The sequence below is a fragment of the Lonchura striata genome, chromosome 3 (genome assembly GCF_046129695.1).
Source record: "Lonchura striata isolate bLonStr1 chromosome 3, bLonStr1.mat, whole genome shotgun sequence".
NCBI classification, from domain to species: Eukaryota; Metazoa; Chordata; class Aves; order Passeriformes; family Estrildidae; genus Lonchura; species Lonchura striata.
The window spans coordinates 106,910,869-106,936,807 of NC_134605.1; the positions used below are offsets into that span (position 1 = coordinate 106,910,869).

Below are 25,939 nucleotides of genomic sequence, written 5' to 3' on the forward strand. Positions count from 1 at the left end.
AGAACAAGTGGATTTAGTAGAGCGCTGTGCTCCCTGCCATTATTTCTGCTCTGTGCTCTGATTTCACAGAGTTTCCACCTCTGCTGTCACTTCCCAGGAAGCTCTTGATCTCTCACATTAAAGCCAAAGGTTGATGCAGAGACTTGTCTTTATACCAATGATAACTGCATTTTCCACATGCTTTTTGTGCTGGCAAGGCTGTCACTCAGCAAAGTCTGAAGTTGGTTCATTTTCATTCTGTTCTGTAAAAAGACAGATGTATAAATGTTCCTACCCCCTTCCATTCATATTGGAAAACATACTTTCCTCCATGTGAAATTCAGGAGTTTCAGCAGAAAAAATGTACGGCCTCAGATAAGCAAAATAACAGCAGCAACAACAACAAAGGCATGAGAATTGACCAGCAGGAAAATGGTCCTTTTTCCCAGAGAGGCCATAAAAGTCCAGTTACATTTTTATAGTGTAAGTATTTCTGATTTTCATCTTGCTGAGGAAATAGTCCACAGTGAAAACACTAAGAAATGAGATAAAACTTGATACAACCATTAGATCAGAGCAGAAGGAGGGAGTGAGGGTTTTTTTCTAGGCTAGGCTTGACCCAAACCAAAAATTATTTTCTTTTTAAATAAATAATCAGTTCTAGCACAGTGTGGGAAAATGACTGGGGGGCAATTAAAGAAAACTGAGAAGTATCTCGAGGCTATAGTCACATTATCACTGAAACTATGGGGAAAACAGAAACTCTCCAACATCTTTTCAGTGTTGGAGAATTGGGGTATTACTTTTTTCTGTCCAGGATCTTATTTTGGCCAGGAAGTGTGGTAGAAAATATTTCGTTCACACATGTGTGGGTTGTACAGTGAAAATCATTCCATCGCATATGGTTCTTTACTAGACTTTTCACATATTTATACATACAAACCCCAAATAAATTAATTGGGTTATTTATTTGGGTTATTTGTCTTAAATTACACAATTCTTAGTGTTTGATATTGTATTGGTTATGGATTCCTTCACCTTTGATATTAATTAGGACATCATTCTTTGGTTCTCTTATCAATCTTTTCCCAGACCAGGTGTCTCCAACCTCCCTAGGAGGTGATGTTCATGAATGCTTATTTATTTCCTCTGTATCTTCTGGCTACTCCAAATCTGTCCATTTTAAGGTCATCAGGCTTTACTTAGTGAACAGAGTCTTTTGAACAGAAACTTCCAATTCCCCTCTGGGCAAAGGTGAACAAAACAAACCCCTGACTAAAGTTACAATAAAAAAAAAAAAAAGTTGCATAATTTGCAACAAACTAAAGGAGATAGAAGAAGACACCTTGATGCTATTTAATTACTCTCCCAGGTGTTACACTGATCACACCTCCATCCCAAGGTTAGCTGAGATGAAATGCTGTAACATATTTCCATCCCAAAGTTACCCCCCTCCAAGGTACAACCACCTCTTGCTGTATGACTGGACTCACTCAAGCTCCACCTAAAGGTAAAGAATGGGGAGGAGTTTGGGAAGTCTTCACTGTAACTTCTAGGGTCAGTCATAGAATTGAACCTGTCTTCTTCCACACAGACACATCTGTTGGGTAAGAACTGTGTTCTCCACATACTGATTGATTATCTCGAGACAGCTTTTGGTGGGGATTATCTGTGTGTTGCTTTGAATATGTTTTTGCAGTCAGGTACTATCACTGTCAATCCTCAAACCTCAACCTGTCACAATTTTCTGTTATATTTATAGACTGTGTTATTCCATAAACTGTTACTGTGAGTCCTTTGAGGGCTCTGGCACAGGTAGCATGCTTGACAAATCTGATAACACACTGACTAGGAGCAGGGGGAACCAGGAGGGGCCTCTCTTTCTAAATTGAAATAGGGTCTTTGACTCTGAAGGTTAATCAACCCACCCTCCATACACTGGTCTGTGCAGCGGGGTCCTATTCTGGGATCCTGGCAGGTTGGTCAGGCACAAGGCTCTCATTTTTTGTGGGGTGCTGACAGACTCATCAAATACAAAAGGCTTGAGGAAACCCTCTCTCCACCTTTACCTGACAGAAAATTGGCACAGTCAGTAGGATTGGCATGGATAGGCTGCTGTGAAAACACAAATGTGTCCCTTCCCAGGCTGGGAAGGAGCAGGCACAAGAGTTTTGGAGAGATGAAGAGAAAGTCATGGAACACATTGAACAGTATAAGGATGAGAGAAATCTAAAGTGGCAATAGGTAAAAATGTCGTTTGTGCAGTTTTAGGAGCATGCTTTTCTCATGCACTGAAAGAATCTAAGAACACTCTTGTTTCCAAACCAATTTTGGATCTAGAATATACTGTGTTGAAATCAGAAAATGAGGTATTAAAGTCATCCTTAGCCTTTGAGGGGGAGACAGGAGAAAAACTGGGAATCCAAGTTGATCAACTTGTGATTCAGAATAACCATCTTAAAACTGAGGCTGGCCACCTTAAATCCATCATTGACCACCTTAAAACTCTGGCCAGCAAAGTCCCGTAGGAGTTTGTGCAAGGACTGGTGAGTTACAGGGACTGTGCATGATGAGCCCACCAGCTTAATACTCCATGGTCCAGATTTAATTAAAGGTCTCATGAAATTTAATGAAAGGTCTAATGGGAGGCCTAAATTCCATGAAGAATGGTGTGACCTATGGTGCCAGGCCTGAGAGCTGCGAGTACGTAAGTGCTGGCTACTTGGTGGCTCCAGGGATGACATCCATAAGTCTTTAACTGCAGTGAGGAAAAATAGCAGGAATGAGGAAAAACAAACTCAGGAAAAAATTTTGCATCAGAAAGAGCATGTGCCTTCCTCATCAAGATAGGATTTAATTTGACAGAATCCATGGCAAACCCCCCACATTTCTGGGGAGGACAATGAGCCACCCTGCCCAGTGGGAATTAGCAGTAAGTGGCTCATAAGTGCCTCAGACCTTCAAATAATGTTCCTCAAAGTTGGTCCTCAAAAAGTTATTGTTACATTTTTAATTTCTGCAGGGGCTCAAGTGTTAGTGATTACAAAGAAAACAGAAAATATTTTCTCAAATGATACCCAGTTGCCATAAAACTAAATTTACATCAATTGATGGAATATTAAAGGAATGTTCCAGAGCAAAAGCCTCCATCTGGTCTCTGGGAGAAATATGGTTAACTAAGGCTGAAATGCTTGTGGAGGCTGTCCAAACAAATCTTTTAGCATTTGATTTACTTTGTGGATGGACCTGGAAACTCTTGGATGGAACTTTTGCTTTTTGTCTTGATAAAGGTATTATATGTTAAAATTTGTATTATTATGAGGCAATTAGCCTGTTGGCCACCCCTACAAACGTCAGATAATCCATACAAATACAAATGCATGAAACACTCTTGAACTCCATTTGGATATTGGGAAGCTTGAGTGACTACAGTCATGGGCTTGATTAAGTGGAAAAGTGGGGGAAAATTAGAGACATCTGGGGGAAAATCTTGAGGCTAAAGTTATAGTCACATTTTCCAACAGAAGCTGTAACATAGGAAATTTTAGGGTAAAATGCAGTTGCTATTTCCAGGAGGGAATGCGATTGGCAAGCACAGAATTCATTCCATGATAGTTCCCCATGCAACACCCCCTGCAGCCTGAAGCAGATGCTAAGGAGGGATGAAATGGAAGGTGGAGCAGGATGGAGACTCTGAGGACAGGCTCTGTTGTGATCCCTGCAGGAATGGGAACTCGGTGGTACCTCATAGCTGACAAAGCACACAGCAGCTGCCAAGCACAGGATGGAGGAGATGTCCTGTTCCTCAATCAGCAGCTGTGGGGAAATCACTCTCCTCAGATGATCCCCACTCTTTGCACTCTCATTCTGATGATATGACACACCTCCATCCCAAAGTTACCCACCTCCAAAGTGTGGCTAACCCTTCCTGAGCACACACTGTCTATTTTATTAACTATATCTTTGAGAGCAAAGTGAGGGAATTTTGCACCAACTGAGAACAAAAGTATGTTTCACTAGAATTGCTCAAGCTTCACCTAAGTGTAAAGAAATAGTCTAACAGTGAGTTAAGAGGGGGAAAAGTTAAGAAAGGCTCCACATAACTTTTGGTTGATGGGCTGATCCTGGCCATTCCTCCATGGGCACACCTGTTGGGTAGGATCCCTACTCTGTACACACTTATTATCTTAAACTTTCACTGGTGATCAGAGTGCATATGCCTTCAAACTTTTTCTTGTTGTCAATGCACTGTCAGTGACAATTTCTGCCCCAACTCTGCCCCAGTCTTCTGTGAACAGTGTATTTGTTAATAAAGTGTGTTATTCCTTGAATTGCTCAGCCTGAGTACTTCAAGGGTGCTGGCAAACAGTGGCAGTGGAGAAAATTATTTTAAAATTAAATTAAATTCAATATTAAATTAGAAATTAATAACATAGAGACTAAGACTGTGGGGGATCCAGAGGGGGGGGGGGTCTTTCTTTCCAGACTGACATAAGGGATTTGACTCTGACACGCTTCTGTCCCAAGTCCCTGGCCAGGTTACTGAACGCACCCTGGGCACAGCGGGCTGGGCAGGGGGATCCCATTCCGGGGCAATGGCAGGGGGCTGGGCGCAAGGGTCTCATCTTGCCTGGGGCTCTGACAAATCAATCATAATACTGCATTTAAAAAAATAAATTATAAAGGGCTCGAGGAAACACCCCGTCTACGTGGAACACAGTTACTTTGATTTCTGTGTGTCAGTGCAGCACTGCTGGGGAAAAAAGCCCTCGCATTTCTCTTATCTGATGGTATCTCTGGCTGATTACAGTTTCAAATTTGGTGGCATGGTCAGCACTGCAGGGGCACGTGTGAAATCTTGAAATACGATTTAATGAACTTTGGATAATAAACCAGGGAGCCCGACTGCTCCGGCTCGGCTCGGCTCGGCCCCGTTCGTCTGCGTTCGACTCGGTTCGGCCCGGTTCGACTGCACTCGGCTCGGCTCGGCCCCATTCGGCTGCCTTCGGCTCGGCTCGGCCCCGTTCGGCTGCGTTCGACTCGGTTCGGCCCGGTTCGACTGCACTCGGCTCGGCTCGGCCCCATTCGGCTGCCTTCGGCTCGGCTCGGCCTCGTTCGGCTCGACTCGGCTCTGGGGCCGTCCTCGCTCCTGATTGGCTCACTCACCGCGCGCTCCCCTCTCTGATTGGTGGGAAGCCTTGCCGGCGGGAGCGCGCGCGTTGGGGTTGCCATGGCGGTGTGGGACGCTGCGCGGGCGGCGCGGAGGGATCAGGCGGCGGGAGGGATGCGGCCGCGTCCCGGCCCTGTCTGCCTTCGGAACCAGATCAGGGCTGCCGCAGCGTTGTCCCCACAGGTTCCTGTGCCCTTTCCCCGCGGGTATCCGGGTCCCTGTCCCCACGGGCGGCATCTCCTTATCCCGAGAAGCTGTGGGTGATGGGTGAGGGACTATTTTTGTTTCGATCACGAAGGGGCGGTGCGATTGATGAGAGGCGCGACCAAGGCGCGCCGCGCCGCCATTTTCCCCTCAGCGGGGCGGGGCCGCGCGGGGCGGGTTTGGCTTCTGTGGTAGCTCTTTGGGGGTTCGTGGGGCTCTGTTCACCTCCCCAGAGGGGGACCTCGGCACGGGGGTGGTAGGTCTGGATCTTTCCTGGCCGCATCCTCTTTCCTGGTGCCTGCGGGACCCGCCTCAGGATCGGTCAGGGTGAGGGGCAAGCCAGGTCTCTGCCTTTCCCTTTATCCTATCGCTGCCTCTGAAGTGCAGGGCCAAGCCAGGACCTTCCGGGCATACACGCGTTACCTGTTAGCTCAGCATTCGCAGTATAAAAGGTTCTGTTCGCAGAGCTGCCCTGCTCGCACTAGAGACTGGTTCTGTGGCCGTTCTCTGCCCCCGCACCCGAGGCAATGCGAGGGGACGGAGGCTCCAGTGAAGGCAGCCCGTGTGCTTGTGTGTACCTGCAGGGTGACATCCTCCGCGGGACTTTGAGGGCACTGAGGCATATGTGAGGGTGCTTGTACTTGTCACAGAGTAATTAAGATGTGTTTCCTCAAAGCTGCTGCAAAGTCTCGTGTTTGGGCACAGAGGGTGTGAATTTTAGCAGATGGGTGTTTGGGGAAGAACCTTGTTCTGCTGAGGAAAGAAGAGAAACCTGTATTTAAAATTTACTGATACAGAGCTACACTACTGACAGCACTGAAGGATGCGTGTTTATCTAACAAGGGTTTTTAGGTTATTCTCAGGTTTAGTCATCACAGAATGGTTTGGATTCGAAAGGACCTTAAAGGTCATCTACTTCCAACTCCCTGCCATGGGCAGGGACATCTTTTCCTAAACCAGGTTGCTCCATGCTCCAACCTGGCCTTGGACACTTCCAGGGATCTGGCACAGTGAAACAAATGTCCTGATACAGAACAGCCAGCCTGCTCATGGGGTTTGGCATCTGCAGACTGCAACTGCTAGATTAACTAAAGGCTTGTTTTATCCTCTCAGATTCTGGAAATCCTTTATTTCTGTCTAAGCCTGTGATTAAATCTGTAGTTTCAAGATCTGCAAAACAGCTGCTCTCTCATATCAGTGAGCTCTGCCTTTGCAGAGAGGAGGGTTGGTATCTCCCAGCAAGAGTCCAAAAAAAGCAGAAAAAGATAGGATTAAGATTCAGTAGAAGCTTGAGTTATGAAGATGGGTGGTGGGGGAAAATCTGTAGCTAGAGTCTTTACCACTTGTAGGTTCCTGAAGGCAGATTGCTGCAGAGGAACATTCTCTTTGCTCTGTTTTATCTCCCCTGGGGTCCCAATTCATTGAGGAGGTCAAGCACCTCCTCTGCTTTGTGCTCAGTCTCTCTCTGTGAGGTGGATGGACTACTTGGAGTTGGAGGAAGTCTGTAAATGGTGGCATGACATGGGAGCCTGTGGCACCTGTGCGTGTAGGGAGGATATATTGCTCATAGGAAAGTGTTGGATTTTTCTAATGCCAAATCTATAGTATGTCAGGTAATGAAATATTTTGTTGTTTGCCTGTTAATTTTGTATCAAAAATTGGTTCTGTGAGGTTTGCTTTTCTTCAAGCTGGCACAGAGACTGATGGCATATGAGTTTTACCTTTTCTTTATTTTCTATGTTCTCTATATTCTTCACGCATATTTTTATAACTGTGCCACCTATTGTATTAGTAACTAGTTTTCACAGTACTTTTCCATGGCCTTTCCCTAAGCAGAAAGATAACAAAAATTCCAGAGCTCCAAGCCCCAGGAGGTGCAAGATCTCTATCCTGTCTGGGTTCTTTCTGGGAGCCAAGGCTGAAAACAACTCTTTGGGATGCATTCTCATGGACCAAGTACAGCTAGTGCTGAAGGGGGGGCTCCAGAGAAGGGGCTTGACCTGGGGGAAAATTGCATCACCACTTGTCATCCTAATTGGTGCTTTTTATCAATTATGCTAATTTCCTAAAACCTATAAAAATGTACTCAACCCTGGGAGGGGGGGACTTTTGTGAACATCTTTCCATAACTGCCTCTAAAGGCCTTCACATAAAGATGCCCTTTTATATTGCCTCCTTACTAAAATTATCTTGAGTTTCATTCCAGGTTGGGAAAAAGGCAACAGGACCAGGTGACTTCCTGAAGTCCCTTCCAACTTATGCTTTCCTGTGATTTCTGACTCTTTCGGTCAGAAAAGACAGGAAAACATTGCTGTGAGGATGCAGGAATATCCCAGCAGATGTTTTTGTCAGGGTACAAGAGCAGGGAATATAAAATGAAACAAAGATGTAAATTGCAGACTTTACCTTGAATTGATGGTAAGAAATTTGAGTCTGCACTCCAGAGAGGTAAGCTGGGAGTCAGATATTCTCATAAAGTGCTGGATTGGACAGAATAAAATCTTAAGTGTTGTCTTCTACCAAAAAAAGTTATCTTTTATGAATACTCGAGAGTCTTCACAGATTCTTATAACTGGATATTACAAAAAATAATTGAATATCAGATTTTTTTTTTTTAATAACCGAAAGATCTGTCTGAAAACTTGGGGTCAGCATCTCTGCAGAAATAAGCTTTTATTTTTTTCCATTCTTTACCTAAGTAATGTTATGAATCCATTGTTTCCTGGAAGCGGTGTGTCTCTAGTGAATTTGAAATAAATAGGGGTTTAAATTGAGGTTCCTGTAAAGGGCATTTTGCTCTCTGGTTCCACTCTCTCTGTTATAAATCAATCCAGATATCCTAATGCACATACAAGAGACAAGATGGAATTTTCTGACTGGAGCTGAGTTAGCACTTTAGCATAAGCTTCATCTGGTAGAACTAAATTTAAAAACCAATAAAATGGAGCCATAGTGGGATGTGGCAGTTACTTGAAAGGGATTTTATCTGATTGAAAAAGGCACAAAGGAAAGAAGTAATAGTCTGGAGGCGAAATTCGATAACTCTGAAATGTTTCCAAAGCTGACAGGCGTTTTCAAACAATTTGTCAATCACTGTTCTTTGAAACAGAATGCACTATCCATGGTGTGTGGAGATGAGGTCAGATGGTTCCACCAGAGGCAGTATCTGACTGTAAACCTGATACTTCATCTCTGTATTTTACTTACTGTGACAGGAAAATGCTGCAGGTATCAGCAGTTAGAAGTCCTTTAGAGATCTGTTTCACTGATCAGTAGGAATTATAAAAGAGTTTAGATTTTGCTGTTAATACAATATTTTTTTATGGGTTTTGATGGTTTTGATGGTTTTAATGGTTTTTCCCAGACTAATCCAGCCATGGGTAGTGTGAATGGCTCAGAAGGTCCCTGGCTACAAAGATTTGCAAATGGGAAACCTGTGAGAAAACCCAAGCGACAACAGCCTTGGAGGGTGAGTGACCCCCAGCATTCCTGTGGGTTCTACTGTGAACAACACAGAGCAGTATCTGTAACTGGGAGCCCAGGTGTGTAACTGGGTCCTGTGTTGGAACTGGCCACCCAATCCCACTGAAATCCTGACAGTGTTTTCTGGGCTGTCTGTGCTCCCAGACTTCCATCCCTGGCATGTGCTTGAACTCATCTGTGAGCTTTGTGCTTAGTCTGTCCCTCCACAGCACACTCAGAAATGGGTGTTCCAGTTGTATTACTGCTTACCATTCCATACCATTTGTGCCTTGGTTGTGGAACCTGGATTGGAACCTGATCCTTGTGAAGCAGTTTGTCCCTTAATGCAGACCTTTTTCTTTCTTTACATTTACCCAGAGATTCTCCTCAGCACCAACAGAGTGGCATAGCCAATAATATTGATTGCAGCAGACATTTTGGGGAGGAAAATATTGGCTAACACAGAAAGAAGGGCTTCTGTTCTGAGAAGGTGCAAATGGAGGAATTAAATAGAGGTTATGAAGGGAAGAATGAAAAATCGTTATTTTCAAAGTTCAGTAAAATCTAAAAGCTGTTTTTCGTGGAGAAGGAGAACAAAGAATTCTAAAAATAGCAACAGATTCAATGGGTTTTATTGAGCTTTTTCATCCTTTTGATCCAGCTTTATTAAATCACTTGCAGTTTAGTGTGTGGAAAAGTTTCTCATAAAACCTTAAACAAGCTTGTGACTAGTTAGAATCACAGACTTATGGAACAGCCCAGGCTGGAAGGGACCTTGGAAGATCATCTGGCCCAGCCTTTCATGGGAAAGAGACACCAGATGAGTTATCCAGCTCCCTGTCCAATTGTACCTTGAAAACCTTCAGTGATGGAGACTCCACCACATCTCTGGGGAGGCTGCTCAGTGAATGATTGATCTCACTGTAAAAAATTATTTCTTACATTGAGATGAAACCTCTGCCAATGCAACTTGTATCTCTTATCCCTTGTCTTCTTGCTGTGGCTTCTGGAGAAGTGAGAGCCTGTATCCTCTTTGTAGCTGCTCTGTAAGTAGTACTGTGATGAGGCTGCCTCTGGCCCTGCCCTTTTCCAGGGAGATGGGACTTCATTCTTTCAGTCAAAGGACACCTACCTCCTTTGGTTCTTAAGGAATTTTCACATATGTATCATCCTGAAGGAAAACTCCTCTCCTGTTCACCAGCGATGGTTCTTAGCTGGAATGATGGCCATGTCTTTGTGCTGCTGTTACAGTACTGACATTAGAAAGGATCTGTGACTATGTGAAGTAAATTCATCAGGCATAGTACAACAGACCAGTTATTTCAAATAGTAGGATGTAGGGGTCTTGAAACATGCCAGAAATTTAGATTTCCTCTTTCTCATTTGTTTTGGTGGATTTTTTAATACTTCTTGTGTCTTCCTTTCTTGCTCTGATGTCCTGCTCATTTCAGTGTAATAAACCTTTAGGAGTGTGGAGCTGGTCAGCAGGGCAAAGGCAGACATGACTGAAAATTACACTGTCAATTGGAATTAAAAGTCAATATTAAGCACAGGGAGTAGCAGGCTAATATTCCACCCTATGCATAAAATGCATTCCATGCCAAAATGATAGATTTGGTGTGTGTTGCCTGTACTCCTTGTCTGGAGTGCAGGAGTTAAAAGGCACATGTTTGGCACAGGTGAGAAACACTGACAAGAAGGAAGTGGTGTTTGGTCATGGTGAGGAACAGCCAAAGAGTTCTGAGCATGTACATTCCAGTTCTCCTTCCAGTTCTTCCAGTGCTCTTTTGTTGCTACTTAACCCGACTGTTCAGATCAAATCTTGCAAGGGTTTGCCAGATGGGTTGTGGTATAATATGCCTCTAATCTTGACACTGGTAATAATTTTGAATTAAAAAGTAAATCTAGCTCCTGCTCTAAGTCTTACTTTCACCTCATGTGGGCTTTTTTCGTGTTTTGATAGGCACCACCTGACCAAAGCCGAGACATCATTGCTTCTGCTCAGTGCATCTTGGACAGAGAAAATTTTGTGAGGGTAAGAAGTGTGTTCTTTTCTCAGTTGCTGTGTGCCTTCCTGCATGTCAGTATTTTTAATTCCTAAACAGTGATTCCTGAGAAAATGTTAATTGCTGAAAAACTAATTTAGAGTTATGAGCTTCTGATCTTTTCATTCCACCCTGGATAGGCCTGAAGTAGTAACCCTAAATGTGAATCCCAGGTGACTTGAACTGCCTGTTTGCACTAATATTTGTTCTGTGGGTGTGGTAATTTGTGACAGTGGTGCTGTGAGCAAAGGATAGGAGGGCTGCTCTGATCTGATCCAGCAGGTTGCCAGTGCTGCAGGGAAGGTCCTTCTGCTGCCTGTTTTACACAGTCTGGTGCTTGCAGCCCCCTGCTCTGTAGTGATTTCAGCTCAATAACCTGATGGGAAAAAGTGAGTAATTTTCTACCAATTTTGCACCACAGCTTCAAAATTTAAGTGTCTGAATGCTAACTTCTTGAAAAGGGCAAGCTTGGAAATAAGTGTTGGGAAGTGAGGAGAGGGAGGAGCAGAAGGAAGGGCTGGAAAACACATGCCTTGGAGCAGTGAGCAGTCAGGTCAGCCAAGATGCAAACCTTTACATGTAAAATCTTTACTGTTATTGACCAATAGTTTATATGGTTTTTATTTTCCATTTCTTACTTAAGGAGGTGGACAGATATTTGAAGCACAATGATTTCCTACATCTGAGAAAGACAGAGCTTCTGTACAAAAAATATCTTGAGAATGTTTCAGAGCCATTTATGCAGAAAATGAAGGACCAAATGGACAGCCAGTCACAGAAAGAAGTGTGGAAAAGGAGACAAGAACAATACTCTCAATATTTAAACTACTGTACAAAGAAGGTATGAATGAGAAACACATTTCTATCATGAAGGGGGTTGTATATAGAGGGTTGTGGACAAGTTTGGGGGTTTAGCTGTGATTTCCTGTCTGTTGAGTAACCTGGAGTTCAGATATACCTTGCCTGTAACTTTTCTCGAGGACTTCTGTAATGGTGACGTTACAACTGTGTACATTCACCAGCAGCTATGAACAGCAGCATTGCTTGGTGCAGTGCTGTGGTCTGAATATAGACACACCCTACTGAAGTGTGTTTCCCTTTGTGGGCTGGACCATTTAGTGGGGAAACCTTGAGCTCTGTCAGCTGAAACCAAAGGCAGAGTGAGCAGGGTGTGGGCTGCGCTCTCAAGTCTCAGGAGTTCAGCTACAGCAGTACTGCATCTCTGTTGGCAGAGCATGAGTGAAATGATTTTGTGGCCTTGGATGCTACTGATCAAGCTTCACGAAAGAAAATATATGGGAACAGAGAGATACAAACAAATTTTTTTTTAAGTAATTCAGGTAATAGACTCGGCTCATGAATTTTGTAGTTCTGTGTGTTTCAGTATTCACAAACATTGCAAAAGTGCAAATTGCAGTCACCATAGAAAATACTAGTTTTCTTCATTTTGCTCTTAATTTGACACCACTCTTGAATATCCGATTCTACAACTAAACTTTCTGCATCTCAGGGATGAAAAAAAGAAAAACAAAAGTGGTTATGTAATCTGCCACAAAAATAATACTTTATTATTATATAGAGATCAGGCAGTTGTTGTCAGTGGAAATCACTGCACAGTGGAATTGAGAGACTGTAAACAACCTACTTACCCAGAAACTAAAATACCATGGGAGCTGTGTTGTTTTAAAGAGACCAAACTATATTTTTCAAAGGCCTGATGTGACAGACCCATGCATTTAAACTGCATGGAATGACAAAGAACTGAGCCAGTCCTACTGCAGAAGTCCTGGGATTTAGGCTATGTTGGGTGTACTGTACATATCTGGGTCTGTATCAGTCCATCTTGCGAGCTGCTGTGCTGGGTCAGGAATTTGCTGGGTGCCTCTAGAAGCAATGGCTGATGTACTAGGATGTGTCCTTCTGCCTGAAGGGGAGCAGCAGCACCAGTGATCAGCTTCTACCTTTTCTCCTTGCTCTGTGGTGTCAGCTCAGTCACCAGCATGTCTGAAAAGCAGGCTGAGACCCTTCATATTTACAGGACAAGTTATTTGTCAGGACAAGTTTTAGAGAAAAGACATTTTACAGGACAAATTATTATGCCAAACTTACTGGCAAAAGCTTGCATTAACTGTGGCAGCATATGATAAATTTTGCTGAACTTGTGTGGATTAGTTAATGTGGTTAATTCTGGATGTGTTTTCCCTTCTTTTGCCTATTTTCTTTTGCTCTCTTCCCTGCTATCAGCCTTCTCCTTCACTTGTGGCAGCACTGTTGATGAGATGGACCTGTGGCCCAGACCATGAGGTTCAGGTCTTTATTCCAATGTATAGATGGAAAAGCCAGCTCATGAACCCCGATGTGGAGCTGGTATCTTGCAGACTGGTGACCTGCCTAAGGTTGTGGCTATTGAGGGGTCACTCATTTCTGTTTTTTCTTTTCTTTTTAATATCTGTCTTGTTGACATCACAGAATGTTTTGAGTTGGAAGGGACCCAGAAGGATTATCATGTCCAACTCTTAAGTGAGTGGCCCATTCTGGGATCAAATCTATGACCTTGGTGTTATTAGCACCATGCTCTGACAAATGGAGACAATCTCAGGGCTTCCTATTCTGAAAAAACATTTTTGAATAAAAAAAAATTCCATTGTATTGACTGTCCTAATTAAGGTTAGCATTTTAGCCTGTCATTATTTCTGAATGCTTAATGAAATCTTTTATAACAAAAGATTTCATAAATACATAATGTATTTATGCCTTTGATAAATTAAAATGGATGGAGGAATTTTCTTGTTACAGTTCAGTCACTTTCTTTCTGAGGTGCAGTGTATGAAAATTGGGAATTCTTTTTTCACAGAATTCACAGATTTCAACTCTGTTGCTGTGTTATGCTGTGCCTGGATCTGTGCCACCCAGGCTGGCTGCTCTCACTGTTGCAACCACCAGTAGTTTCTGAAGCCTGACTCAGTATCTGCTTCTCCCACAGGGCTATGTGTTTTTGGATGATTATGACCCATCAGAGTACGATCCATTCTTCCAGAAGACATGCACAGACTGCTGGAAGGTGTGAGTAGGTTTGGAGTCCCACTTTGATCATCAGGAAGTTAACACAGCATGTTACTGCTGTGCTTCTGGGGGGCTGCTCTAGAGGAGCATGTTCTAGTTTTACTCACTCCTGCTGCATTTAAGCCCAAGAGTGTTTGAACATGGTTACCAGGGACACAGTCTGGATCTATACTAAGCTCAGTTTTTGAGGCACAATAGCAATGACAGTGGGAGGTTTGTTTTCCTCATTTCAAATCCATTGTGGCAGCATGAGGGGGGTGTCTTGTCTAAGGAGGGTTGGAGAGTTCCCAGGCAATTTTAGTGTGTGCTGTGTAGAAGGAAATAATTTGACGGCTCAGCTGATCTTTACAGAAGCATGGCAACAGTTTTTTCTTATCTTTAAAGGATGAAAGTTATCAACCAGAACAATGACAGAGCCAGTGATGTCACTTGTGCTCCAGCTGGCCACGGCAGCAAGCACAGCCATCAAAGGTACCCTTTACAAAATAGGTTACATGCACTGCCACAGCAAGTGAGAACAGGCCAGGCCTTTGGGCAAACTGCAATAAACTTACTGTCTCAAATGTGTAGTTCTGAAATGTTGTTACCCAGCAGCCAAAGAAATGTCTGAGATGCTGCTCCTCTTCATGCCAGCTTCAGTTCAGTGCTCTACAAGCCAAAACCTGCTTTTTTAGGAGGTTTATCTTGGGCTGAGCTCAATAAAGACAGTGCTGGTGTTCTCTCTTGGAGACAGTGTCCAAGCAGTAAATCAAACATACATCATAGGTGTTTTGAGAAGGCAGGGGAGAGAAGCAGGGGAGAAGAGGTGAGAAGTGGTGTACAAAACATCTGTTGCTTTCTGGAGAGTTAGTGCTGAGCAGCAGCTGCTGCCAGTGCCCTCAAACCTGTCCCTCTCCTGTGCCAGTGCAGTCCCATCTCCTTGCTGCTCAGCAGCTCTGGGCTCAAAGCCTGGAAACAGAATTTTCTCTGTCCTCCAAACTCCTGTTGTACAGGCACAATCTCTCAAGAGTTGCCAAGAGTTGAGTTTTATTCAGGATTAGAAATACTGAACCACAGAAAACTGTTAAACATAACAGAGGTTGACTCAGTAATATGAGGGTGCACAGAGGGTGACTGGGGGGGAAACTGCCAGACTTCAGGAGGAATTTCTGCACCCGTGGAAAACAAGGGCACGGGCTGCTGGGAACTGTATGCTGTGCTTCTGCAACAAAGCAGTTTAAAGGAGGAAATACAATGGCTACAATGTAACAAATATTTATAAACAAACTTTCTTTTTTTAAAAACCATCCCTGATTTGGTGCCAAGAGAAAGTTTTTACTTTCATTTCAACCAGTTCATTTTACAGTTTATACTGGGGTGACAGTTTCCCAGAGCAAACCTTTTAAACTTGTGATAAACTTTCCTTGAACAAATCCTATAAGTTTTTCTCATTATTTCACATTCCCCTATACAATAAAATATACTTCTTTAAAATCACTATGCATCAATAAACATCTGTAGACAAATTAATAAACTTATATTTTACTCTCTATATACATGTTGGCAATGTCAAAGCTTCAAAATTCACATGGAGGTCTGCAAGACCAAGGAAATGTACACAAATAACTTATACTTAGGAAAAAACCCAAAGAGCTGAAGAGTATTTTGCCACATTGTTGTGGGTCACAGTATTTAAAATATTTTTTTCTATTTATTCTTCACAACCACATTGTCTCAGCAGAGAACGATAAATCAAACTGAAGCAGAAAGAAAAATCAAGTAGCAGTTACTGATTCCAGTGCAGAACTAAAGTCAAGTAAAGCACTACACTTGATTCTTAAAAGAATGTACAATATATTGGAGTCTTCTCCAGTCCTAAGGCTTCTTCAGCATTTAACCATTAAAACAATCATCCTGAGATGGGAAAATTCCAGTGGATATCACTTATAAGATTTCAAATGGAATGATTCTAGTGCTGAGCTTAAACCATTCCTCAGTCTGTCTGTCAGACTAAGTGGTAAAATATACAAACAGCTTGGTGCCACATTTCAAAATAATACTTTTTATGGCCCTGAAAATGGAAACATTGGCATCCAAACCCAAGATATTCCAACATAATAAAAAGGCACTGAGCTATAGTTCTGTATTTACAGTAACATTTGTGTTTGCATAGATCAACAACAACTCGGAACACTGCAAGGAACTAAGCGCAACCAGGAACTTAGAGGAAATACAGGAGCAGCAGGAATTCTTGCTTAATAACCAGCATGGGACAAGGAATCTTTACCAAAAGATATTCAGGCTGTTAGCTTCAGTTGTCCTTCATAAATTTAAAAAAAGCGTTCTTAGTGGAGTGTTTTCTGATCAAAGAGCTGCAGGTCAAAGCGCACCCACACTTCTCCTGTTGGAACTTCATGCAGCAGTAAATGTTTAGTTGTGGGGCCTTTGCTTTCTTGTTCTGTTCTGATTTTTGCTACTGGAACTTCAGTGCGACCCAAAAAATCTGTAGGTCAAATGAATAAGAAATTTCATTAGCCAAAGATATTGACCATAGAAAATCTGAGTGAGGCAGGTTAGTGTAATGCTGTGGGGTACACGCTCATTTCCAGAGCACTGCTCCCAGGCTTCCAGTTGGACTGGACCCCAGCCCTGTGTAAACCAGCCAGCAGTGACACAAAGGGACCTTTTTAGAAGAGAACAATGCTATGGAAGTAGGATGTCACAGTTTGAGCTAAGGGCCTTAAAAGTATTCTTAGAAAATACCCTTTCAGAAACAGTTTCAACTGTTCTTCAGTTTCAGAGCTGGCCAGTCAGAGTTAGGTGATGGAACTTGTTTAAAAATCATCTGAGGTGCTCAAAAACAGTAAAAAAATCAACTATTTTGGCTTAGCCAACTTTTAATTATGCCTATGTATCATGCTTTTCACTAGAACAACCTTCAACAATTACTGCTACTAATAGGTTTATAGTCCTGTTCAGAAACCATACACCTTCTGTGTCGCTATTTCTTACGTGACATCTTTGTGTGTGTATGCATTAAAAGGTTCACCAGGGACTTGAAACCAAGACTCAGCTGTCCAGCTGGGAGAAGCAGCCAGCCAAACTCACATTAACTCACAGGAGAAAAGACTGAGCTATGGTTACACACAAGGCATCTCAGGTCAAGGCAGTTCCCTGCAAATTTGCAATAACTGTGTGTCAGAACCCTGAAAAAGCACTTAACCTTTCAGAGAATATGAGAAGCAACTGACTGCCAAAAACGTGCTCAGTTTCCAAGCAACAAGAAAGCTGATCAAGCTGTTGCTGTGAACATATCACCCAAGACCTTATTTTTGAGCACCTATCATGAGTAGAACTTCTGCTTTCAACTTGACTGTCTCCTCATTCTGACAAGAAAATAATTCTGTGTCTGATACAGAAGCCAGACTGGGATCAAATCTCACTGCCTGGAGTTACTGGCTCTGGAATGCTGTTGAACCTCCTGAGTGTTGAGGCATTGTTTTTACCCAACATTTCTCAGGCAGCAGTCAGACCTACAGGCTCTTGAAAGTGCTGCTGAGGAACTGGGTACCTCAACTAAAAAAAAAAAGCATTTTTTGCCTAAATATTCAGACTTACCATCAGGTGAGAACTGATCCCTGTCAAACATGGTGATACACAGGACATCCTGATAGAGATCCTTGATGAAGAACTGGCAGTTGAAGTTCCACTTGGGGTTCAGGGTGTCCTGCAGGGTCCTGGTAGTGTAGCTCTGTGAGCCCATGCTGATCTCACAGTATGGGTTGCTCTTCCCTAAACACAAAACACAGAGTGAAACCCCTCTGCCATGCAGAACCTCCCCCTCCATCTGCAGCCTGCCTGGACACACATCAATGCTGCTGCAGATGAATTGGATCAGCAATCCTATATCCCAGAGCAGCACAGAGCTGGTTCTTCACTTGGTCCTCGGAAACTAAAGAATGATTATTTCATATAGAAACTGTGCCACAGTGATTCCCAAATGACCAACTCCTCTCAGCAAGCCTTTCCAAATGTTACAGGAATAAAACTGCTCTGAGACTGCTTCCCTCACTTACCATTGGGCTTACAGGCCTTTAGTTCCGTTGCTTCAATGACGTGCACCATCAAGCGTCCTATTCCTGAGGTTTTCTGTGAACGAGCTGGGAACAGAGGTCAGAAATAAACAGATTGGTTGGAACTGTAAGAACTGACAATAGATCTGAAGGAGACACTGGCATCTTCCAGGAAATGCTCTGCCCCTGTATCCAGGAGGATAGAGGGAAATACAGAACTCGGTGGGTACCTTGATAAGCCTTTTCGCGTTTCCGCTTCTCCGTTTCAATGTATTGTTCTGATGCCGCTTTGATTTTCTGGACCCAGGCAGTCCTGCAGAGACCAATCGCTACAGTCAGGGTCATCCCACAGACAGCAAAATCTTCAGTGACTCTGCCCCCCTTCCTTTCTCAATTCTCTCCTCCCTAAATCTTAGAGGCATCACAAATCAAGTCAGTTTGTGGACTAAGGTGATGGAGTTTTTTTACTTAATCTTCTGCCACATTCCAAATCAGCCTCAATTAACTAGATGTGGAGCTGCTGTTTTATTAAAGACTGCTGGGGCATATTAAAGACTGCTCAGGACCAGGGAGGAATCCTATGGCATGCTGGATTTTGCAGCCCTAAACTTTTCTTTGATACAACTGAAACATCAAGGAGCAGATGTGGCTGGATGCCACTGCAAGAGCTCCTGCAGAAGCAGAACAAAATAAGAGAAAACTTCTCATTCAAATAAGAGTCAAGTGAGTTTATTTCCTGACCAAGAGACAGCTCTGTTCCTGAGCTCAGCGTCCCTGTGTCTGCTCAGTGGAAACAGCCTGCAGCATCAGAAGCTCCTGCTCCTGAACATCCCACTCAGCATCAGGCATGATGCTACTTCTGCCCCTTCTACGCAAAGTGGATGGAAATGTTAGTTAAACCAATGAACAAGTTTAAGCTCAGATTTGAATTTTCACTACTCACCGCTCGTTAATGTTGTCAGTTTTAAGTGTGTAAACTCTGTCAATGTGTGATATGTGAAAAACTGGCTCATCACTTGAAGGGTCTGTGGGCAGCTTCACAAGGACTTCATTAAGGAAAACCGGCTGAAAGAAAAGCAAATGTCACTGTGGCAGCATCACCCTGTGACAACAGGCAGAAACTATATGCATATTTAAATACACTGTTTTGCTGTAGGGAAAATGAAAGTCATAAGACACAGGACAAACAATGAGATCAACATGTAAAAGATGCAAGAAAGGGCTGAGAGAAAAACTTCTCTGGCAATTCACCCCATTTTGCTTTCCTAGGCAAAGGGCTTTGTGAAAGGGGAAGGAGTGTGCAAGCAGAGCTGCAGTGTGGAGCTCGGAAATCCAGGAATCTCTCAGGTTCTCTGTGGGAAAGCAGCCCTGATACTTAAGCTTATGTCTCCAGTTTCAGAATCTTGAGAACACACACTGTGTGGGCACAGAGACTAAAATTTTGCAGCTTCTACTGTTTTCTGAAGGACAGGAATTTTCTTGTGGATGCAGGAACCTGTGCAAACTGAAGTCAAGGCTCCTGCTTCTGAACATCCCACTCAGCTGTTCAGGCATGATGCTACTTTTGCCCCTTCCATGCAAAGTGGATGGAAGTGTTAGTTGAACCAAGATGCAGAAGTCTGTCCTTTTTTGGGTACTAAGCCAATGTCATTTGTGCAAGTTGTTTGCCAGAACGTGCCCATGTGACAGCAAAAGGGGCCACACTGCTAATCCCAGTGGGAGAGCAGCATTCCTCATCAGAAGCCAGGACCCACTGTACCAACACTTGGAACACCTTGACTCACTCACCATTTTGTACATTTTGAATTGGGAGTTGGATTTAGGGCTGAACAGTTTATCGGATCCAGAAGACACAAACTGTTTAACCATGTAGGTGAGCAGCAGGAAGTCATTGAAAAGGAATCCATACAGCTCCTTACTGCTTTTGGCCTTGTACAGCTTCCCACTGTGCAGGAGCTTCCGTGGTCCCAAGCAGTTTGTGAGAGAGTTGAACACGGGTTGCTGGGAAGAGACAAAACCCATTAGCAGCAGCAGGTCTGTGTAGACATCAGCTCCTGCTCCTCTTCACTGTGGAGATTGACCAAGCTGCTGAAAATGCTCTTCTCTTCTGTTTAATGAATTTCATTCTAAATGAAGATAAGGGAACTGTTCTATGATCAGCCATGGCCACAAGCACAACTCCCACCTCAGAGGAGATTTAAGCTTTACCAAAAACACACAGAGGGATGACCAGATGGAGGAATTTACTGCATAGCCATTCCTGTGTTGTCCAGAACCTGTGTTTAAGAAGAGGCTGCATAGGCTGCAGTCAGGTCACCTCTTACAGGACAGACCTTCTGGATTTGTCAAGTTCTGGTTCTTTATGCAGTGGAGAACTGTACACACACCTCAGTTTGAAGGCTGTCCTGAAAGGTACAGTAACTTGAACACCACATATCCTTGAGGATCTGGCACTGAGGGCTGCTGTTCCCTTCCTGCTTGAAGGAAAACCCTGGGAAACACACACTAAGTGAAATCCTCCATAGTAACACCTGACTTAGCCCAGTGGCAGCATGATCAGGAGTTCACAGAGATTTATTTCTGTCTGTTTAATGGTCTAAATGGTTTTTAAGCTGATAAATCAAAATTTCTCTGCCACTACAGTCATGCAAAAACATGCAAAAACTCATCACGTTATGGCTGTGAGTAGAATTCAATAAAAGCTTCCCTGCCTAGAGCTCAGCAGTGGACCATGTTCCAATAAGGGATGTCAGCAAGGACTCACATTCCCTCCCCAGTCTTCCTGAAATGACTCTGAAAAGCCCCAGCCCTGCAGAGCATCAGTGCAGATACCTCAGCAAGGCCTTCGCATTGGACATGGGCCTGGATCCATTCCAGCCTGTCCGAGTTCTCCTTCTCACGCACGCCCTCGTTCACCTGGGAGCACAACTCCTCCGCACGCTCCAGGGCGAGCCGGAGGTTACAGTGATCTGGGTGGTTCTCTGGAGTGTTCTCTAGAATCTGGTGTGGATCAAAGAGGGGAGAAAGCAATATAAAAACAGAGGTAAGCCTGTAAGAAATCCCCACGAAGGGACAAGCCTTTATCTTGGCTTTTGCTATGGAGATCAAACTCAAAGTCTTCACCTACAAATCCTCACTTGGGGTACTCACACTCTTTATGAGCAGGGGGTAGCGCGTTATCCTCTGCATGGGTTTCAGGAGGAAGCTGGAGAGGGGCATTCCTTTGCAGCGAGGGTCCAGGGCAAGTTTCTGTAGTGCAACCCAGAGATTTAGCAGAGACATTGCATTAGTCATCAGAAAACAGTTGCATCACTGGCAATGAATAATGAAAATTCTTTGATCAGATTCATTTTTCCAGGCATTCCAAAAACTACTTGTATTTAGAACAAACAAGGAAGCTGGCAGTGTCATTGCACCCAGGTGCTTTGCCAGCATAAATCACAGGGTCATTGTTCATGCAGAATCCTTACATTCAAAACTGTCCCAGCTTTTATTTTTACTCCACAGGCTCCATTCAAGTTGAAGAAGAACAAAGCAATGAAAGTAACAAATGCCTGATGTCAACTGTTTGGCAATTTTCCTTTTATGGCCTAAGTAAATTAGCTAGAGAGAAAGACATTATTTTATAAATAAAGAGCACACACAGCATTATTTACATGGTCACCATGTAAATACACCTTGGAAGCTTCTGAGCTATTCTTGCAGGATTTTACTCTTCTGGGTTATTCTGATGTGGTTGATGCTGGTTAGATGGGCTCCTGTCATTGAGGAAAGGAGAGGGCACAAAAGCCACTGAATCAGATACCTTTAAGTAGTCTTTGAAATCAGCATCTTCGTCAGTTTTCTGCTGCAGCAGGGACGCCCCGTTGAGCTGGCAGCTGCAGAACCGAATGTAGGCCTGCATGTGGGCCAGCTCTGCTGCCAGGATGTCCCCGATCATCTGCACCGGCATCTTCTCACCTCCGGTTTTCTTACGCACCCGCAAGGCTCTGCGGACGAGGAAAGAAATCCACGTCCAACTTTGCTGCCAAGTCTGCGAGGCCTAAATCACAACCCTTACAGACCCACCTCTGAAAGGACACAAACCTGGCAGGTGAATTTCCTTACACAGCACAGGCAATTCCAGGAGGTGCCAGGGTCCTGCCTGAAACCCCAGGAAGTCACCCTGACACAACACCCTGAGATGAACAATCTTCCTGATGGGGTCTGGGGGACTGGGACTCTCCTTTGAGGTTTCTGGGATAATCAGCATAAATCTCTACATTCAACCAGCAATCCATTCAATGGATACTATATCTTTCTAAAGATTATTTTTAGAGAATAAAAAGTTGCTTTGCCGAAAAATGGGAAGAAAAGCTTCCTACTTTTGTATAGAGTCTGTTTCTAAGATATTACAACAAATGTATGTCTGTTCTTGTTGTTTGTTTTTCCCTCTCTCTTATTATAGCTCCTTTGGAAGCCGTCTGACTGCATTTAGCTGTTGTGAATGCAAGCATCCACAGGAAATAATTAGCAAGGACAGAATATTGACTGTAAACCCTGCAAACTTCCTGGGGAAAGAATGACAGAATAATGAAAAGGAAATCATAAGACTGCAGGTAAGTACTCACTTCAGTAACTTTGTATTTGACATGATGAGTTCCTTCCAGTTAACAAAGATCAGCCCCATTTCTCCTTCTGTGAGACAGCTTGAATCAGCCATTGGTTTTTGGAAAACCTGCAGCCAAAAAATGAGCAATTCTTCAGAGAACAGAAACAGCTCAGCCTCTTTGTTAGCCCAGCAGTGACTTTTTTTGAATGCTCAATGTCTAATTTCTCAGCAGTTAAAAGGAATTTCTTACTAGCACTTGTGACAGCTTTTCCCCTGAGTGTGTGACCCTATCTGACACCAGCATCAGCACTTACAAAGTGAGGACAAGTACTGGGACCTGCAGGCTGACAGCTCAGCAGAAGCATTCCTTTGATTTCAGGGTCAATCACTGCACATATTAAACTTGGGCATTGCTCCTCTCCCCTGACCCAGAGCACTCAGGGTCACCTTGTGTGCAGAACCACAGCTGCTCTCAGGGGCCCTCAGCACCTCATCTCTGGGGAGCAGAGCACCCCTGTGACTTGACTATTTAACATCTGCCACACTTCAGCACACCATTGTTCTATACAGAGAGGTCAGGTTGAATGCCCAGGAGCACTTAATGCTGGCCTGTCCCTGCCCTGCTGAGGGAGGTGGTCTTGCTTCCAGAAGTAAGTCTGGGGAGAAGGCACATGAAAAGCTTATATGGTGCTTCTACAGCTCTGTGCAGCTCTGCTTGACACCTGGCCTCAGCCCATCATCTTTTTACTAAACCCAAACACCTAATAATAAGATTTGGAAAACAGGAAGGTCTTTGTAAGCTGATGGGTTTCACAAAGTAGTGCTTTTGCCTGGTAAGCAATCACATATCATTCATTGGAAAGGGAGGTGCCCACACACCTTTTTTCCTCCATCATCTCACAACTCAAGAATCCCTTCATTGTTATTACTCAGTATAGAGGTGTTCTTTTCCCAAATGCACTTTCATATCCAAGACATCTCACCTCTACAACGAGCTGCAGATCGTCCATGTACCTTTCTTCCGTCTGAATGAGCTCGTGGATGTAGCCCTGCCTTTTCCTTTCCATGGGCTGCATGGTGTCAAGGCTCTGGAGATCAGCACACCCTGCAGGAAGGAAGTCAGGAATTCAGATCCCACTCAAGGCATTAAATCTGATAAATTAACAAAATTGCATCAGCATTCAGCAGTCTATGGCTCAGACTATACAGGCACTGATAAACCCTCTCTGCAGCAGCAGTGGGTTTCAAAATCAAGTGATGTAGCAATTGACCCCCTCCCTTCTTCGTGTCACTTTTCAGTCTATCACCTTTTTATTTCTTTGGACACCCCTTGTACTGTGATGCAGAATAAGAGTTCTTAACTTCTTGCCTTTCCATTTGTCTCATGACTTTTCTCATCTCTTCTGCCACACTGATTTGAAACTGTGATTTTCTCTTACCTTGAGCAATGTCTTTTTGAACTTGATGATCTTAAAGATCTTTTCCAACCTCAATGATTCTATGTTGTCTTTTGTGAGATGAAGTCATAGAAAATGTGGCTGGTCCTGACTTAGGACATTGTACCTTTAATCCCCACCCCATTTCTGAAGTTCTCTGACTTAGTTATTAATTTATGATACAAACCACCACTACAAATTTGCAAAGCTGTAACACAACATTGTAGTTGTGTAACTCATAGCTGCACAACTTTTATTTTTCTCAAAATGAGCTGGAAATACATTTAATTATTTTCATGCATCAAGGATGAAGAATCAAAATCATGCACAGGAACACACTGACAGTCAATAACACAAACTCAGTTTCTCTCAGAACATGCAAATCCTGCAGCTTCACACGACTCTATCTCTACTGGATGTTAGTAAACAAGACAACAGTGTTCAAACTTTAGTAATCAAACCAAAAACTGGTAAAACCAGAGTGGTGAATGTGCTTAGCTGGGTAAAGGAGGTCACAGAAAGTCAATCTGATCCCTCTTGTCAGCCATCACAGCAGAATATTGCAAAGCAGCAGGGTGGGGGAAAAGGAAAAAAGAAGGAACAATTACAGAGCATTTGAGAACATCCATCTATTGCTGCATGTGATGGCATCAGACTGCAATACCAGGTGAACTGTGGGTTTTGCAGGACAGCAGAAAGGACATCTCAGGGACTCACTTTGATCCAGCAGTTCTAGAGGAACAATACTTCATGAAGGTTCACAGGAGTTGTGAAAGGCAGAATGACCTACAGCAGGAAGGGCTGTGTCTCCCTTGTCACCCTGATGATCGTGGCACACAAGGATGTGACTATTCACTGCTCATGGGAAGGTTAGTAATAAATTTGAGGGACTAAAAACAAGAAACACTAAACATTAGGCTGAACTTGATGTGACAGTGACCTAATGGAAACCTCACAGGCTCCTGAGCTTCCAGCTACGCCAGCATCAAGGTGCTCTGAAAGAGCAACTGTCAGCAGAAGAGAAACTCTTGCCAAGTGAAATTTTAGGACAGCATAACAAGGAAAACATTTGAACAACACAAAGAAGTAAAACAGTGGCAAAGACAACAGCTACATTGAAAATCAGGACCTTCCAGATCTGTTTTGCACCCTAAGGAGAATCACAGATCTTAAGCTTTCTGACAAGGTTTGGAAAAAAAAAAACACTTTTTAAAAAGAGATGAGAGATTGCAGCTCTTTTGATCACACAGAATACTCCTGGCCTTAGTTATCCCCAAAGCTACAACCAGACCAAAATCAGATGAGAAAAACGAGTGAAGTTACAAATAAAAGTGATTCCTGCAAAGTTTGATGTCTTAGTCCATTGAGAATCTGTGGCCAATGTGCTACTTCTGGATTCTTGTGTAACTCTTCAGTCTGTACAGGACTGAGTTTAAGCCCACCTGGTTACTAAGACATGGAATTTCAGGACAATCCAAGGGCTTGCACAGTAACCAGGCATTAATTGCCCAGATTTGGAAGTCTCAGCCAGTGGCTCCCTTTCCTGCTGCAAGGTGCACTCCTGTGACAGAAGCAGGGATGGACTGAAGCTCCTGTTGGCTTGTCCCAGCTGCTGGAACAACCCACATGCTGGGATTTGGATCTCTATCATACTGACCACTGAAAGTTGGGGCCAAGCCTGGGAGAGAAATAGGCCCTTTTTATGCATTAAAATGGATTTGGTTTATAAATTCATTATCAGGTGCAAAAAATTGAGTTACATTAACTGGCTCCTGTACTAACCTTGTGTTTGGACGGTCAGCTTCTGGGATGAAGGGACAAATGCTACTTTGTATTTAGTATTTTATATAATTTTATTTAAACCCTAGTGTTTACTAGTCCCAATTTTGATAGGTCTGATGATACTGGCATAAAAACATATTATGCAATCCCCACAT

At 43.4% G+C, this 25,939-nt stretch overlaps 2 protein-coding genes across 11 annotated transcripts in view; one reads left to right on the top strand and one right to left on the bottom strand.

The window, feature by feature from the left end:
- Nucleotides 1-5,268: 5,268 nt before the first annotated feature.
- On the top strand, nucleotides 5,269-25,280 carry FAM228B (family with sequence similarity 228 member B). Of its 3 annotated transcripts, XM_077782456.1 has the most exons (8): nucleotides 5,269-5,416; nucleotides 8,718-8,822; nucleotides 10,779-10,850; nucleotides 11,504-11,701; nucleotides 13,844-13,923; nucleotides 14,308-14,394; nucleotides 22,423-22,573; nucleotides 24,690-25,280. In XM_077782456.1, exons 2-7 carry the CDS (start codon nucleotides 8,730-8,732, stop codon nucleotides 22,538-22,540), a joined length of 648 nt encoding a protein of 215 aa, XP_077638582.1. In that variant the 5' UTR covers nucleotides 5,269-5,416; nucleotides 8,718-8,729; the 3' UTR covers nucleotides 22,541-22,573; nucleotides 24,690-25,280. The 3 variants fall into 3 exon arrangements, with proteins under 3 accessions (XP_077638582.1, XP_021385455.3, XP_077638581.1); XM_021529780.3 differs by lacking the exon at nucleotides 24,690-25,280 and having other exon boundaries at nucleotides 22,423-24,059; XM_077782455.1 differs by lacking the exons at nucleotides 22,423-22,573; nucleotides 24,690-25,280 and having other exon boundaries at nucleotides 14,308-15,454.
- ITSN2 (intersectin 2) overlaps nucleotides 14,933-25,939 on the bottom strand; it is a 79,553-nt gene continuing 68,546 nt past the window's right edge. For all 8 annotated transcript variants that reach the window (XM_021529772.3, XM_077782452.1, XM_021529775.2 and 5 more), the window contains 11 exons: nucleotides 23,550-23,671; nucleotides 22,586-22,692; nucleotides 21,781-21,964; nucleotides 21,126-21,224; nucleotides 20,808-20,975; nucleotides 19,764-19,976; nucleotides 18,919-19,040; nucleotides 18,206-18,288; nucleotides 17,979-18,062; nucleotides 17,521-17,694; nucleotides 14,933-16,405 (listed from right to left, as the gene is read on the bottom strand). In XM_021529772.3, coding sequence (XP_021385447.2) covers nucleotides 16,248-16,405; nucleotides 17,521-17,694; nucleotides 17,979-18,062; nucleotides 18,206-18,288; nucleotides 18,919-19,040; nucleotides 19,764-19,976; nucleotides 20,808-20,975; nucleotides 21,126-21,224; nucleotides 21,781-21,964; nucleotides 22,586-22,692; nucleotides 23,550-23,671 — 1,514 coding nt within the window. In that variant the 3' untranslated portion in view covers nucleotides 14,933-16,247. The remainder of the gene's footprint in view (nucleotides 16,406-17,520; nucleotides 17,695-17,978; nucleotides 18,063-18,205; nucleotides 18,289-18,918; nucleotides 19,041-19,763; nucleotides 19,977-20,807; nucleotides 20,976-21,125; nucleotides 21,225-21,780; nucleotides 21,965-22,585; nucleotides 22,693-23,549; nucleotides 23,672-25,939) is intronic.

Bases quoted from the DNA above. Each gene is read 5' to 3' on its own strand.
- FAM228B (XM_077782455.1), top strand. From the start codon at position 8,730: ATGGGTAGTGTGAATGGCTCAGAAGGTCCCTGGCTACAAAGATTTGCA. The intron at 10,851-11,503 runs GTAAGAAGTGTG...TTCTTACTTAAG, and splicing joins ACAGAGAAAATTTTGTGAGG to GAGGTGGACAGATATTTGAA. The intron at 11,702-13,843 runs GTATGAATGAGA...CTTCTCCCACAG, and splicing joins TAAACTACTGTACAAAGAAG to GGCTATGTGTTTTTGGATGA.